General features: G+C 28.9%; 2 protein-coding genes, 1 long non-coding RNA gene and 1 other non-coding gene across 5 annotated transcripts in view; 1 reads left to right on the top strand and 3 right to left on the bottom strand.

Moving 5' to 3' along the window:
• LOC107165422 (echinoderm microtubule-associated protein-like 2) overlaps positions 1–1276 on the bottom strand; it is a 56479-nt gene extending 55203 nt beyond the window's left edge. For both annotated transcript variants that reach the window (XM_089229200.1, XM_089229203.1), the window contains exon 1: positions 1042–1276. The gene's annotated coding sequence lies outside the window, so the exon portion shown is untranslated. The remainder of the gene's footprint in view (positions 1–1041) is intronic.
• A 413-nt stretch (positions 1277–1689) lies between these two features.
• Positions 1690–1771, bottom strand: TRNAS-CGA (transfer RNA serine (anticodon CGA)). The gene has a single exon. It is a non-coding gene; the product is annotated as a tRNA-Ser (tRNA).
• A 4745-nt stretch (positions 1772–6516) lies between these two features.
• LOC149054803 (uncharacterized) overlaps positions 6517–15542 on the bottom strand; it is a 31885-nt gene continuing 22859 nt past the window's right edge. Inside the window, exon 5 of the long non-coding RNA XR_016191852.1 lies at positions 6517–7268. This is a non-coding gene — a long non-coding RNA (uncharacterized LOC149054803). The remainder of the gene's footprint in view (positions 7269–15542) is intronic.
• On the top strand, positions 8962–14512 carry LOC107165424 (MD-2-related lipid-recognition protein-like). The gene is made up of 3 exons (XM_015513645.2): positions 8962–9121; positions 9222–9338; positions 13219–14512. The coding sequence occupies exons 1-3, from the start codon at positions 9028–9030 to the stop codon at positions 13482–13484; spliced, it is 477 nt and encodes a 158-aa protein (XP_015369131.2). The 5' UTR covers positions 8962–9027; the 3' UTR covers positions 13485–14512.

The raw sequence follows: 15542 nt of genomic DNA, 5'->3' as shown, positions 1-15542 counted from the left end.
TTACCAATGAACACGCATTTACAATCAGCCGACCTCAGAATTCCGAATAATTTTATATATTCTGTAGTCTATAACCAGTTTCGAGATTTACTCGAGTGTTTTGTAGTTTTGTGACAACAATATTATAAAATATAATTTCGATTGTCGCACAATAACAATTCATCATATTAACAACTAGGTAGGTACGCAGTTTTTGAAAATCGGACGTAGGATATTGTTCCCTAAAATGCTCAAACCAGAAAAAAATTCCCGGCCAGACCACGGAAAACCATAATGCTTGTAACGAATTCCTACAATTTTTGTGTGTCGACGATGATATTGAAATATCAACGCGACGCCGGACGTGCGTAAAGGTACGATTGTACGAACAACATAGGAAACGTATAAAATATGTATAATAAAGCATAATGACATTCAATTTATAATGATCGAAGATCAAGCGACACACACACACACACTGCCCGCGCGCGGCCACAATAACAGCCACTACAGGTGTTCGTATATTGAATTTTATAATCGTCTTATCGCGTGATGATAATAAACAAATATTATTGTGAAGCACGCGTGTCGTCGAGTGGACACCACCACCGGACAATAAGGTCGTGTCGTCGTCGTTAATGTTGTTGTTGTTGTTTTTGTCGTCATTTATTCGTTCCCAGGTTTTTACCTGGAAACGAAACGGGTGTCGATTTTTTTCGGCATGGATCATTTAAGGGCAACGTGACGTGACCGAAGTACAATACACTTCTGCAGTTATACTAAACCGCGCGAATCCAACCGGATGACGGACACAGACAATGCTGGCCAACAGCACAGTATCATACTGCAATAATTATATAGGCAGTGTCCAGTCCGGAGTCCTCGTACGCTTGGAAAGGAATATATAATAGGAAGTACAGTATACTCCCTCGAAACCAATAAATTATAACCGCGCAACAAGTAAGTTAGACGTAACCCGTGGGCGATAGGTGTACAAAACACGACGATAATAATAATTCCTTAGGCCAACGTAAACACTATGATTGATTCATGGGTACTCACTCGTTTCGGTCTCCTCCGCGGGATGTCATTTCATTGCGGAAAAAGCACGTCCGGACATGATGTTTTCTAGATCGTGTACGTGTGAACGATAAACGATTTCAAAACTCAGCAAGAGAAAAAAGTCCCTCCAAAACAAACAGAAAAAATGAAAAACGGCGACGACGACGGCAAACGGGCCTGACGACTACAAACGCAGCGACGGGCCGACTGTGAACAAGTGTGAGGACTGTGAGCAGTGTGAGGGGCGGCAGACCGCGTCAGTCGTAGTAGAGCGGAGTGTAACTCATGGCAACCGACGGCGCGGCGGCGGCGGCGTTTACAGTGTGACCGTCGTCCCAGTGCTAAACCTACCGGGCAATTACCGTGCGATGGACGGGACGCGGAGTACCAGCAGCTAGTAAGACGTGTTGTTGTCATCGTCGTTGGCTTGTTGTTGTTGTTGTTGTTGATGTGTAGTGTAGTTTAGTGACGCGTCGAATAAAAATTTGCCGAAAACGGTATTCGAATTCCCTCTCCTAAGAGTTCCGAGTACCCGCCGGAGCGACGCCGAGACGTTTGCCCGCGAGGACACGACGTGCAACAAACTAATCGCTGTGAATCGGTAAACGGGGGGGAAAGCTGGAGAAAAACTGTCAAAAAGTTTCGTTTCGCTGCGGACAGGATTCGAACCTGTGCGGGCAGAGCCCATTGGATTTCGAGTCCAACTCCTTAACCACTCGGACACCGCAGCTCGTGCCGGCGAACTTGCTAATCGACGTTATTTAAGCGCGGAGGCGCTTACTAACATACACGATTATACGACGACACGTTACAGATTATGCAAATGTGACAAATTTACGTTAACTACAATAATTATTCTAGACACCATATTAAAAATAAAAAATAAAACTTTTAATCGAAATATAAGCGCAGACGACGTTTCAAAAGGAATTGGAGAACCCTTACCACCTCTAAGTTAAACCCATACTATTAATCTATATAGATATGACAATGGCACAATCACAGCGCACACCAAATATATAGGTTTAGGTATGTTGATATTATGATAAATAATCTTATTATTATGACCTTTACTCATAGGTCACCTTTTTTATATCATATTAAGAATATAGAAAATCAGAAGGCGCAGCAAGCAACATAATATCCACCGAGTAACCGAAGTAATCGATTAACTGAAAAAATTAAAAAGTACGAAGTTTGCACAAGGAAAAGTACGACCATCCCTAAATAAGTACTCAAACGATCTATCCACTAGCAAAATAGAATCGGAGAAATTAAAATATGGGACTCTTATAGCCATTAGTAGTGGCGTAATTACGGAGGGGGGATTTGGATGCCGTAGCCCCCCATAAAAAAAAAAGAATGGTTAATTACATTTATATAGTGTTTTAAGTGTTTTAACTTTGAATATTATTATATAATAATAAAAAAACAGCTTTAGGAAGGTATCCGGTGTTTTTATTTTCAAGTGAACGTCACCATAATGTCACTGTGATCTGTATAGTGGATTATTTTCCCGGAAAGAAACATTATAAAGGATGATGATAGCTTATCAATCAATGCTAATCAATCTATTGCAAATAAGTAATAGGTTGCAACCATTTTTTTGAATCTAATTGTATCGTTCGCCTTCAAAAAGGCATTTTAGAACCACAACTATTACTAAACTCCGGTAAACATTTTTGAAATATTGATGAATAAATAAATCAAATTGAAGAAAAACTGCAGTTTAGAGCCTATCAAAATAAATTTGAAACTATATAAAAACCAAGATATTTGCAGAGAGCAATTAAAGAAGGGTTTGATCGAATATATATTTCTCATAGGACGTGGAAATTCAGCCATTGACAACTGCTATAGCGATTTTTAAAATTTAAATTTTTACAATTTTGTAAACGCCAAATCCTATAATTCAAAAATACTATTAATAGCATGTATAAATAATTAATTTTATGCATTTTTAAGTATCTATTATGTATTCAAAATTATTCATTGTAAATAACAAAACAAAGATTCTTATATTGTATTGCAATTATTGAGGGCGCTGGTGCATATTGAATAATAATTTATAACAAAAGTAGTTTTTATGGGTCGTAGGTATATTTCTACATTTGAAATAATACATTTTATCAACAAAAGAAGGCATAATATAGGTACAAGTTTATATTTTCATAATATTTACTTTAAAATTAAATTGTATTAATATTTATTGTTTGTGTTGTTATTTTTTTCTTCTATTGAGTCCTGACTTGAATAGATCAAATAAAAATAGGTTGGTTAAAAAATATTTTTCATTATTATAGTAGTATTAAAACGTATTAAAAAAATCTATTATATTTACATTAGTATTTTAGATTCTTAGTGAAGCGATGAATGTATTGATTTTACAATGATGTGTGTTTTTTTATTTAGTTTTTTTTTGTGTCTGTGTACACGATAAGTTGTCATAATAATGCTTCGATTCTCAACTTCAGTTGCTTTTCCGGTTAGGTTAGGTGAATCTAGTTGATGCATTTGGGAAGTCAAATTTTGAAATTCCAAGGAGTTTTCAAAAGCAGCGGGAAAAACGAAAAAAAAAATTAAGGAAAGACGATTTTTACGCGAAATCAATTTTTGAGAAAATCGAGTTATTTTGATATTGGTGTAACTCTAAAATAAATTACATTATACACATGAAATTTTCTCTGAATGTTGATACTGGCATTTTGTATACTTGATACAATTTTCAAAATATTTCAACTTTTTAAGTTATTTATAGACATTTGAAATTTTCGATCTTTTTAGTTTTTTTTTTTTTAAATGACAATAAAATTTTATTCGTTTGGTAAAAAAACTTAAAAATTTAATACAAGGCTACTTATATATTGTAACTACGACGGTTAAAAATATTAAAAATACAGTCACATTTTTTTTTTTTTAATTAGCATTTAAAGTTAAAATGTTGACAAAAAAGGTAAAAATAACGAAAATTTGCAATCTATTTTGAGTTAGAAATTCATAAAGAATTATCTTTTTAAATCAAAGATTTGAAAATTTAATACAAGATTTTTCATGAGTTTTTCTTCTTTTATCAAATAAAAAATGTGTACTGGAAAGTCAAATTAAATTTTTATGAACATTTGAATAACAACATTAGATAATCACTCAATTTCGTTTGTACCGATATTCTTATTTTGTTAATATTCAAAAACGAATAACTGTAGACATTTGAAATTTACGCCAAATGTTTATTTTATTAATTCCTATACTTGATAAAATTTTAAAAATATTTCAACTATTTTCAAGTTATTTATAGACATTTGAAATTTTCCATTTTTTTAGTTTTCATTCTATAAATGTCGATAAAATGTTATACATTGCAGGGTTAAATATTTTGAAAATTTAACTACAGGTTCTTCAAAAGTTATAATTTATAAATAATATCAGTTGGAAAATATTAAAAATTCATTGGCACGTGATTTTTTTATAACCGTTTAAAGTTCAAATTTTGACAAAATGTATTTAATTGAAAATTTACAAATTCATTAGTTGTTAAAAATGTATAAAACGTTCAAATTGTATAGCTAAGGATTTAAAATTTAAAACAAGGTTAAACATAAGTAGTTAATTCTGTGGCAAAAAATCTAAAAGCTATACAACCCAAGTTTTTATTTTAGTTATTTTAAGTTCAAATTTGAATGAATTTACATATATTAAATAATCAAGAATAACAATTTTAGTTATATAAAAAAATGTTATTCGTGGCCTCGTGGGTACTTAAAATTTCTTAAGTATACTTTATATTATAATATAATATAGTTAATGCTGTTAATTACTTATGTAAATAACATATATATAACATTTAAATGCTATAAATATTTTATAATGAATTGTATAAGTACATAATGAATATGATTTCATTAATTTCGAATTTATTTCATGGGTAGGTCCAACATTTTTTTTGAAATAATAGCAATATAATTAATATAGTATAAAACTATAAAATATCTTAGACAGACAAACTGTCTCCACTAAGAATCGTTTTTCGTATACTATGATATTATTATATCATTTAATTCAGATTTATAATATACCATCCATTACAGTAACCCACTTATAACCTACTGTACAGCGTACCGACATCCGCTCACCCGCTTTTTTTATTATTATCAATTATTAGATTAATAAATATAAATAGGTGATAAAATATAAGTACTCGAAGATTAAAATTATAATTAATACAATATGCAATAAATAATAATCTAAAAAACTTATGTGTAAATCATAAGCTTGTCTAGGATTCGTTCGCAGGTATGGCCAAGAAAAGTTTCTTAAAAATGAAGTATACATAATAAACATTTTTATTTTTCATCCTTTATTTTGTTGCTATTTACATTTTAGTAGAATTACAATTATTTTTTTTAACTTATTTTAAAAACTAAATACTCTTATAACTCCAGACGGCGTTTTGATGGTGTCATAACTTTAAATTCTTCAATTACATCGTCATAGTTTATGTTATTGGTCATCTGTTATTCAATAAATAAAAACATTGATGAATCAAGTCTTTGCTAATAAGTAATTGTACTACGAAGTTTTGATTTCACTATCGTTAATTTCGAAAATGCTCGCTCACAAGAGCAACTTGTTACCGGTATTGTGCTAAAAAGTACAATAACTTTATAAAATTAAAAAAAAATATTTTTTTAAATATTCTTATCTACCTATTATTCTATTCTATGAGCAGATTGCAGATATCACGATATCACGTGATATCCATTAAATTGCCCTTTGTCTATGATAACAATTTAATATAATATTAATATCTGCGTGTATATCCAATGATGGTGGAATAAGTGAAGGGTAGGGAGGGCCGCTAATTTCGCAGATCTGGCCATGGCCAGATTGGCCATACCCGTAAACACGCCTATGGTGTAAATTCTATAATACAGACCAAAATAATTTCAGTCTCATACATTTCCGTCAACTTTAAAAAAAAACTAAGAACCAAATTTTTAAAGTTTGAAATAATTGAACACATAGTATCGCATTCTTAAAAAATAAAAGTACAAAAACGTTACGTCCCTCGTCGTAAAAAACAGTCCATGGACGATGATGGGCGATTCAATTATTACGATGTAGAGCATATTATTAAGGTTTCCCGATATTTTAAATTATTAAATCTAAATCGCCTTTTTTTTCTAAATTGTTTTTTTAAAATTAATTTATACTCTTCCCTTTATTTTAAATATATACTCTGTAAAGATCTTAAAAGTTAGAATTATGTCAGTAGAGCTTCGAAAAATTAAAAGATTTTTGTTGTTAGCTATATTATAACTTATAAGACTACGCGCTAGAATTCTACATCATAATAATCACCTGAATCCAAAATGTGTCGTCCCGGCATTAGTGGTAATATTCCAAGACACTGATGGGTACCATGTCGCAATATATTATAAATAAAATAAAAATATTAAAACACATTTGAAAAATTTGAAAAATTTGTTTACTTAATCTTACTGACAACTTAAGTATATTATTACGATATATGCTTAGATAGCTACGATTAAAAATGGTTTTATAAATTGTCTAAAAATAAGTTATTTTATCCACTTGTATTATATATATTTGCATAGCAAATTAAACGTTATGCAGAGTCTCTATAGAGACTATAGACTATAGTCCCTTTATAGTGTATGCATTATGTTCCTACATATTGTAAACAAAACTATAAACTGAAAATGTTATTACAAATACAGTGTTTGAGTGGTAGTTATACGAAATATTCTTTTAGGAGAAAATTAAAAAAAAAATTAGAGAAATACAGTGGATAAATCACAAATACATAATATGATACTTATGAATTATTATGTACCTACGTATACCTACATAGGTACCTAATGCTCTATATACTATTACTATAGCTATTAAATAATTCACATTTAAATCAATGTTATGAAAAACATTATCCTTGAACAAGATTTTTTTTAGATAATTTTATAATGTATACAATATTATAATTGTTTGTTATAGAAATATTTGAAACTGCGAAAGCTTTGCACCTAATGAAATTAAATAATTTAAACTGCAGACATCAACAATTTAATATGTTTCAGTTTCCATGATTCTTCTGCCATCTGCTATTGACAGTAATCTTGCAAATGATTATAGGTAAATTCATGTTTTGATATTTTTGATTAAATTATTGGCCAATTCGTTCGACAAGTGTTCTGCGAGGTTCTTAAGGACTAAATTTATAAAAAAAATAAACTGGATAAATATTGAATCCATATCTATGTATACTACCTATCTACGTGAACGTAATTTGAAAATTATAAATATATACAATAACCTATACAGTATCCTGCAGCAGTGATGTAATTACGAGTGAGAGATTTGGGTGTCATATCCCTCCCCTGAATTTTTTTTTAAAACTGGTAAACAATATTCAAGCACTTATCTAACTATAAATAATATTATTTATAGGTATTAAACCTTAAACCTCAGACTACATACATTTTGACATCTTCTAATAGGATCCAACAATCTCACTCTCCAACAAATTATCCATATACAAACAAATTATTTGCCCAGATATAACTTACGGCATCCAACTTTGGAGCTCAGCCAAAACTCGAACATCAATTTTTTTCAAGCTTTTCAATAAATTAATTTTAGGATAATAACTAAAGCTCCATGGTATGTCAGTATCCTTACTTTAAATAACGACCTTTATCTGGTTATACATCTGCACTATACCAACTCTCGCCCTCATTTATTATTCTATAACTTCCATAGTTCCATGCACACACTCGCAATCACCCTTGCTCTGTAATTTCTAATCTTTCCTCTGCCACCATTCCCAACTATCCTCCTTGTCGCCTGTTACGTAACTGGTCACGTGATTTACTTATATGTATAATGAGCAAAAAAAAAACTAATTAATTAAATCAAAATTAAAGAATTAGTATTGAAATAGTGTCAGTGGATGCCCCTTTCAGCATGCCTTGTACATATAATATTCTAAAATTTACATAACTAAGATAATATTTCTTTGGAATAAACATTAATCATCCCTATTGCTCAAATAGGTATATTGAAACCTAACCTACAGCAAGTTTAACCACTAACACATTTTTGGAAATTATTTCGGAAACCTATGTATTTCACTGAATTCGATAAATGATATACTTATAGGTAATCAGAATTTTGTAGGTCGGACTTACTTCCAAAGTTATAGTTACAGTTGGTGCTTATGGCAAAAACCAACATTTTTATTTTAACGGTTGAGGGGGAGGGGGTGAATTTTTCAATCTCTAAATCCTTTATATGAAACGTTATGAGTGATTTTGAAATTTTTTCACTAAATATTTTTTTGAAAAATTTATGTTTAAATGCCACGTATATAATTTTAAACAGAAATGTTGTTTTAGCAAATTATTTAATCTCAAGTAAGAAACGTATTAACAAGTATGTAGTCATATATATAAATATATATATTACTACAGAATTTTGATAACGTATTTTGTATTGATGATAACAAAAATATATTTTAATAAATTTAAGGCAACATGATGGTACGGGGTTAAGGGGAGTGAACTGAGTGAAGGGGCAGAGCCCCCCTCGCGTTAGTGACTCTGAATAAATTCGTATTCCCTACTCAAGAAAATTCATTATATATGCCTCGATAGTATATATATACAGTAGGTATATAAACGATAAACATGCTTGACGGTTCGTATTATTTGATTTTGATTTATCTTAACAGTATATATTGTAATGTATATTATACACCATAAACACATAAGGTACACTAATGACATAAAAATTAAAATGAATTGGATAAACCCCCACTTTGACTTAAAAAAATTGTATTCTCTACATATAAACGATAACCCCTCCGCGGGTTATCACAGTATGATAAATTAAATTGTACCAAACCGCATGCACTGACTTCAAAGTTTTCTCGTGCTAGTCATTAGTATACGTTACTGATTCCGTGACACAATGGTGATTTTCATATTAACCGTGATGGTAGGATTGATGTTTGCTGCAAATGCAGTGGACGCCGAAAAAGTCACCGACTTTCGCATGTGCCGGAGTGAGTATTGTATTTATACTTAAATTGGTTGTATAAATCATAATATGATGTCGGTCAAATTTTACTACGGTTTTTTATTGCTTAATGTTTCTTTTTTCAGACACTAATTGTAGTGTTACTGATGTGTTTATTGATCCGTGTCCCGAAGCTTTAGAAGAAAAACCATGTGAATTGCCACAAACAGTTAACGCGTCTATCACATTTAAATATAAACCTAGTATGTATAAATATTCTTTAAATAGTACTAAAACGCTATAATAGGAAGCATAAACAAAAACTAGGCAGAATATATGTTGATAGGTAATGAAGTATAGAAACGACTAAGACACTTAGGCAGGTAGGTAGGTAGGTTATGTTATATGATAATATTATATAAAATGCAAAATGCAGTATGCAGTATGCACATAACAGTACAATATCCATGGTGTGGGCTTTTGGGCTAAAGCCCCCCCCCCCCCGAAATTTCAGGTGAAATATTTTTTTAGTACCCTAATGCGTAATGGGTCCATATTATAGTAATAATTTTGACGGGCGAGCTTAGATTTGAAATTATGACAATTTACATTGATATGTTAAATTTATAATAATTTAAATGGTGTGTGTATATATGTTTTTAAATTATTTTGTATTTTCCTATAGAGGTATGAATGAATGTTTAATATGTTTAATAAATAATAATAATCTATAATATATCCTAGACAGATAAACCGTCTCCACTCAGAATCGTTTTTCGTATACAATGATAGAATATCACTGGATTCAAATTTAATTCCATCCATTACAGTAACCCATTTGTAACCTACTGTATAGCAGAGCGATATCCACGACTTACCCGGTTTTTATTATCATCACCTTTTAATCAGAGCTATGACATTATGACAGCTCGACACAGCTCAACAATTATACATTTACACAATATACAATTATACTAAATAGGCTTATACTTTTACATTGTTAACTGATTATAATAATTATTTAATTAGTTAAAAATACGAGTGAGTCGTTTTCTCAATTATTGTATTATTAAAATGTTTACGGAAATTAATTCCAATTTAAAATATAATATGTACATAATATAATAACAGAATCTAGCTAATGATACAACTTTAATAATACGATATAATATCCTTATAATACAACATAATTAACAATACATAGTATGACATTTATAGTAGATGTAGTGATAGCCTATACTACATACGTTTATCATTAAAATACCTTTCTCCAAAGTTTTGAAATTCAACTACGTTAAAAATAGAAAATTAACAAGTTATAATATTATGTATTAAATATTTAGTATACAAGCTTTATCAATTATAATAATATATAACTATGGTCTAAATTATTCTTTATTATGCCTATCTCCATCGATTATAAATATTTTCTATCAATGGTATTGCCTATATAGTGATATATTAGTATGTTATCCATCCTGTTCATCGTTGATCATACAACAATGCTATAAAAATCTATATATGTATATAATAACTGTATAATTTACAACTATCAATTTGAATTAATTTTTATTACCTAATAAAAAAGAAACATACAGGCAGAATTTCCTTTAGTTAATTACAGAAGTGTTATGTATACCTACGTCCTACATGACTACATAAATCATTAAAATATAAGATGTATACATGTAAATAGTTATTAATTATTAATATAAATTTAATATTATTAGATATGTGCAAATTACACTTTTTATGCATAAATATTACAAATTGCAAATATTTGTAAGTTGTACCTACCTAATAAATTTATAAGAATTATATAATTTTCAAATACGCCTATCTTAGCATTCTATACATTTACCAAGTTAATTTCAAATAACTCAAGAATCTACGTGTAGCTATAAACACATAATTTGTAAATACATTATGTTTTAATCACACATTTTAAGCATATTTAAATGAGAGACAGTAAATAAATGTTTTATAATTAAAGAAAATTGTTTTATTATTCTTGCAAAATATAATTTTCTTATCGTTCATTATTAGTAATTTATATATTGTGTATTATTAAAACTATATCTTCCACGTGTATATAAGACTGTTAAATCCATTAGTCATATTTATAATTTCATAATATAAAATTAAATATAATTATGAAAAAATGGGCAAGCATAAGTTCCGTTCTGAAGTCTGCTATACAATAGGCGTCGAGTGGATTAATTGTAAAGGAAATGCCAAATTCAAATTAATTTGAGCGATTTAATAAAACGATTCTGAGCTGATATGGTCACCAGGGACACTTTATGTTCTATGTATTAAATTGATCTGTTATATTACCCATTATTATTGTTATTATTAACTATGATAACTTATAGGTAAATAGACAAATGACTAATGAACGATGTGAAGTTCATGATTTAAAAAGTTTTAAATAAATGAAATTAGTAATAATGTTTTAAAAATGTCTCTGTGTTTATAAAATAATAATATCCGCAATGGCTATAAGTTTTGCTAAGTCTTTACAGCAACCATCAATAGTTTCTGAATTACAACAAAAAAAACTAAAATCGTTGTCCTCTGATTGAAATTTTTGTAATATTCAATAATTATATATTGATATAAATTTTGGCACTCATAAGAAATATTTTTGAATTTATACAAGTTTACAGTGATACCACTGAAGTACGTTTTGTTTTTTATTTTAGTTCATCCTTGAGCCTTTAGAGTTATTACTTATAGAATAAAATGTAGTAGCGTTAAGTCAAGACACTCTGTTGTATGCCGTATACCGTAGTATAGGTATAGAATCTGTTTTCAAGTATACCTTGTCGTTAATCACTTAAGATCCTTAGATGAATCGTTGTATGAAAAATATGATTCAGAGCTAAAGTTGTAGTTTATTAGAATCACGGCTATTGAAAGTTTTTTTAATAGATAAAAAAATATAATAAGAAAAAGTTAATAAATTAACAGGTAATAAACAAAAATGTAGGAACGCCTATACTATAGTATTATCTCACCGTCACCGTTAATGGGAATTTGTACCGCCGCCAAAAATCCATGACAAGCATACTAAATAGTCGTAAATGCTAAATTTGTAATATTAAAATTGGATATCTAATTTATACATTATAAATTAAAATATTAAAATATAAATATAAATCATTATCGAATTGTATCATATAGTAAATCTTTAATTTATTTTATTCCAAATATAAAAATGGATTTCGATATTTACCATGGAAATGTTTGTTTATAAATGATTGATATTGGTCACAGCTTACAGATTATGATATAGTAGTAGGATAAATTAGTATTTTTTGCAATTGATAACTTTAGTTTTTGACAGTGTTCGGAACGTTCACTAAAAAAATGAATTCGTTCACGTTCACGTTCAGTCCTTAAAAAAGGAACTCGTTCACGTTCACGTTCATGTTTTTTCATACGAACGCGTTCACGTTCACGTTCTTTGAGAAAATGAACGCGTTCATAAGGTCGTTCATATAATTTTTTGTTTATAAATAGTTTACCAGCAGTTTGCATAAAAACCCATAAACATATAGGTCTCAACCCAAAAATAAAAACAATTTAGACTTTAGAGCATAATATACATTTTCTAAAGCGTCTAAATTATATACATATTAACATATTATATTTATTAAATAGTAAATAAATTGAGCGTCTTCAAAATCGTTTAAATTCATTAAAAATATAAACGTCGTTCACGTTCACGTTCTATTTTTACAAAATGAGCGACATTCGCGTATCGTTCACTAACTATGAACGTGAACGTGTGAACATGCGTTCATGAACGACGTTCTTTCCAAACACTGGTTTTAGATGGTTGCAGATGAGGTATAACGTAAAAAATACGTCAAATTCTCACGTTTATATAGTTTTAAATAAGTAAAGAAATTATATCTTTAAACAATATCGTGAGGGTTGAATGTATATGTTTAAATAAATACACAAAAACTAATTAATCGTGAAAATTTAAAATCTGTACATTTTTTTACAAGTATATTTATTAAAAATACAAATCATTGGCCCGGCAACGTCAGGCGGGACAGCTAGCTAGTACATATTGAGATATTAAGATTTTTTACTTCTTTTTAAATTTTAATATTTACGAAATCGTTTCAGAATTCGGTTCGGCCTTACCACGGACAAGACTATACGCTGAAACAGTTTTCTTGGACTTGCCGTTTTTGGACATGAACACGAACGCGTGCTTATACACAAATTGCCCCATCATGAAGGATACCGAACAAAATTGGCTATACAAATTATTTGTATCCAAAAACTATCCTAGGGCTCGTTACACAGTAAAACTGAAGTTTTGGGACGACGGACCTAAAGCTCTTGAGACCGACCAATGCTGCTTTAGATTCAACATCACCATAGTTTAACGGAAATTGAAAATACTCACAACTACCTATTATATGTTTACACACATACTAACATTTGATAAAAATAATAATAATAATATATCATTATTCATTATATAATTTAAGAAATATAACATCAAAGGCAATGCAGTACCTATACCTATACGGCTATACATATGCTCTTGTATGACTAAACATACCTATACATAAGACTCTAATATTTTATTACTGCTATAGTTTTGTCTACTAATATATTATTAAAAATTAAAATATAAGTTATTAAACACTATAATTATAATTATTAAAAGAACATAAAATAATTGATTAACCGATACATTTTTATAACTCCTCCAATTCATATCAGATTAACTCCATTCTTGTATTTTTCAGTTAATTAACTACGAAAATAAAGGACGACCTTAAATTAAACACCTAGCGTTGCGTGTTATAGATACACATCACTTCAAGCCTCAAAATAAAACTGCTAATAAACAAAACTACCTACAGTGAAAACTCTCTTTACCGAAACTCGTTACAACGAAAAACTCTATAATATTACGTAAGTTAACATTAAGTTAACTTATAATGGTTGGATTGATTTAAAACTTATTAATTACTATCTATTACGAAAACTCTCAATAAAAAAAGAAATCACATGGTCCCTTGACCCTTCAGGTTCATTATATAGAGAGTTTTCACTGTATTTTAAAATCTATCTGATATAAAATTCAAACTTTTAAAAATATTACTTTTAGAAAACGAATTAATACTCTTCCTTTTGTTTTAAATATACACTTTATCTATTTAAAAATCTTAGAATATCAGTAGGTACATGCAGAAGCTTCAAGCTACTAAGGTTTTTTTGTCCTGTTAAAAAATTCCTCACTTTATAGCTACTTTACAATTCCTATCCGCTGAATCAAAAAATTATTGTCCTATAAGTTCTCAATAAGGTCACTTCGTCCATCCTGGGCAATCCTTTAGGACGCTGTAAGATTTAATGGTGTCGCAATATCTTTTACGAAAATAAAAACAAATTTTTATAGACACATATTACATTTTCTTATTATAACTTACCTACAACCCGGAAGTTCCCAAATAATATAACATTATTTATGAATATTGTATACCCTGCTAGAAAACTACGTTTAAAATTATAATTGAATTTTTTAGAATTTAATCGATTAAGTTTTTTTTTTATCAACTCAAAAAAGAATTATCTTATATAGATGGGTACCTACTTTTAATTCTCATCAAATATGACCATATTCCGTAAAAAATCCAATACTCAAAATATTTTGAAACTTTTTGAATTTGTTGTTGTTGTATTTTTTAAATGTCAATGAAATTTTATTTTATAATTTTTTTTTCATATTTGTTTTTATTTGTACAATCTGTATAAAAAAATAATTACAATAAGTACAATGGATGTATAATATATTATAGGTCATCATGGTTGGCTTGGCGAAGAAACTATTCATTAATAGCACTTCATGTATTTTATAATTTAAAAATATTTATTTGTGGGAAGCTTTTTAAGTATATACCATATACCTATGTTATTATATTTTATACACACAATAACATAAATAACATTAATATCAATAATATTTAGTGAAATAGTAACTACACAAATAATATGTAATTATAATTATTTCACTTTAAGCCCAATAGCCTATGTTGCCAAGAGTACATGTACAATAAAAAAAAAAAAAAACTAAAAAAAATATCAATAATAAATTTGGATAATCGTTTTTAAATTACAAAAAAATAACTAACATCGATATTCTTTGTTATTTCTTTATTATTTTAATTACATTTTCAAGTCTAAGCAAAAAAAATGAACCTTTTATACAATTTCAGCTAAGTATAATATTAGTGTACATACAACATAATTTGAATATTTTCGTAATTTTGACAAATCTTATTAACATTTTAGAAAACTTTAAACGTTCATACAAGAATTGTGGTTATCCTCGTTTATTTTTATATTAGTATATGGGCCTTTGTGTTAAATGTCCAAGTTGTTTGACCAAACAAACGTTTATCGATAATAGTTGAAATTCAAAGGATCTCGAC

Source organism: Diuraphis noxia, unplaced genomic scaffold (genome assembly GCF_037042655.1).
Source record: "Diuraphis noxia isolate RWA-SAM2 unplaced genomic scaffold, SU_Dnox_SAM2 contig0005, whole genome shotgun sequence".
NCBI classification, from domain to species: Eukaryota; Metazoa; Arthropoda; class Insecta; order Hemiptera; family Aphididae; genus Diuraphis; species Diuraphis noxia.
The sequence above is the reverse complement of the archived record's forward strand: the minus strand, read 5'-3'. Positions and strand labels throughout refer to the sequence as shown.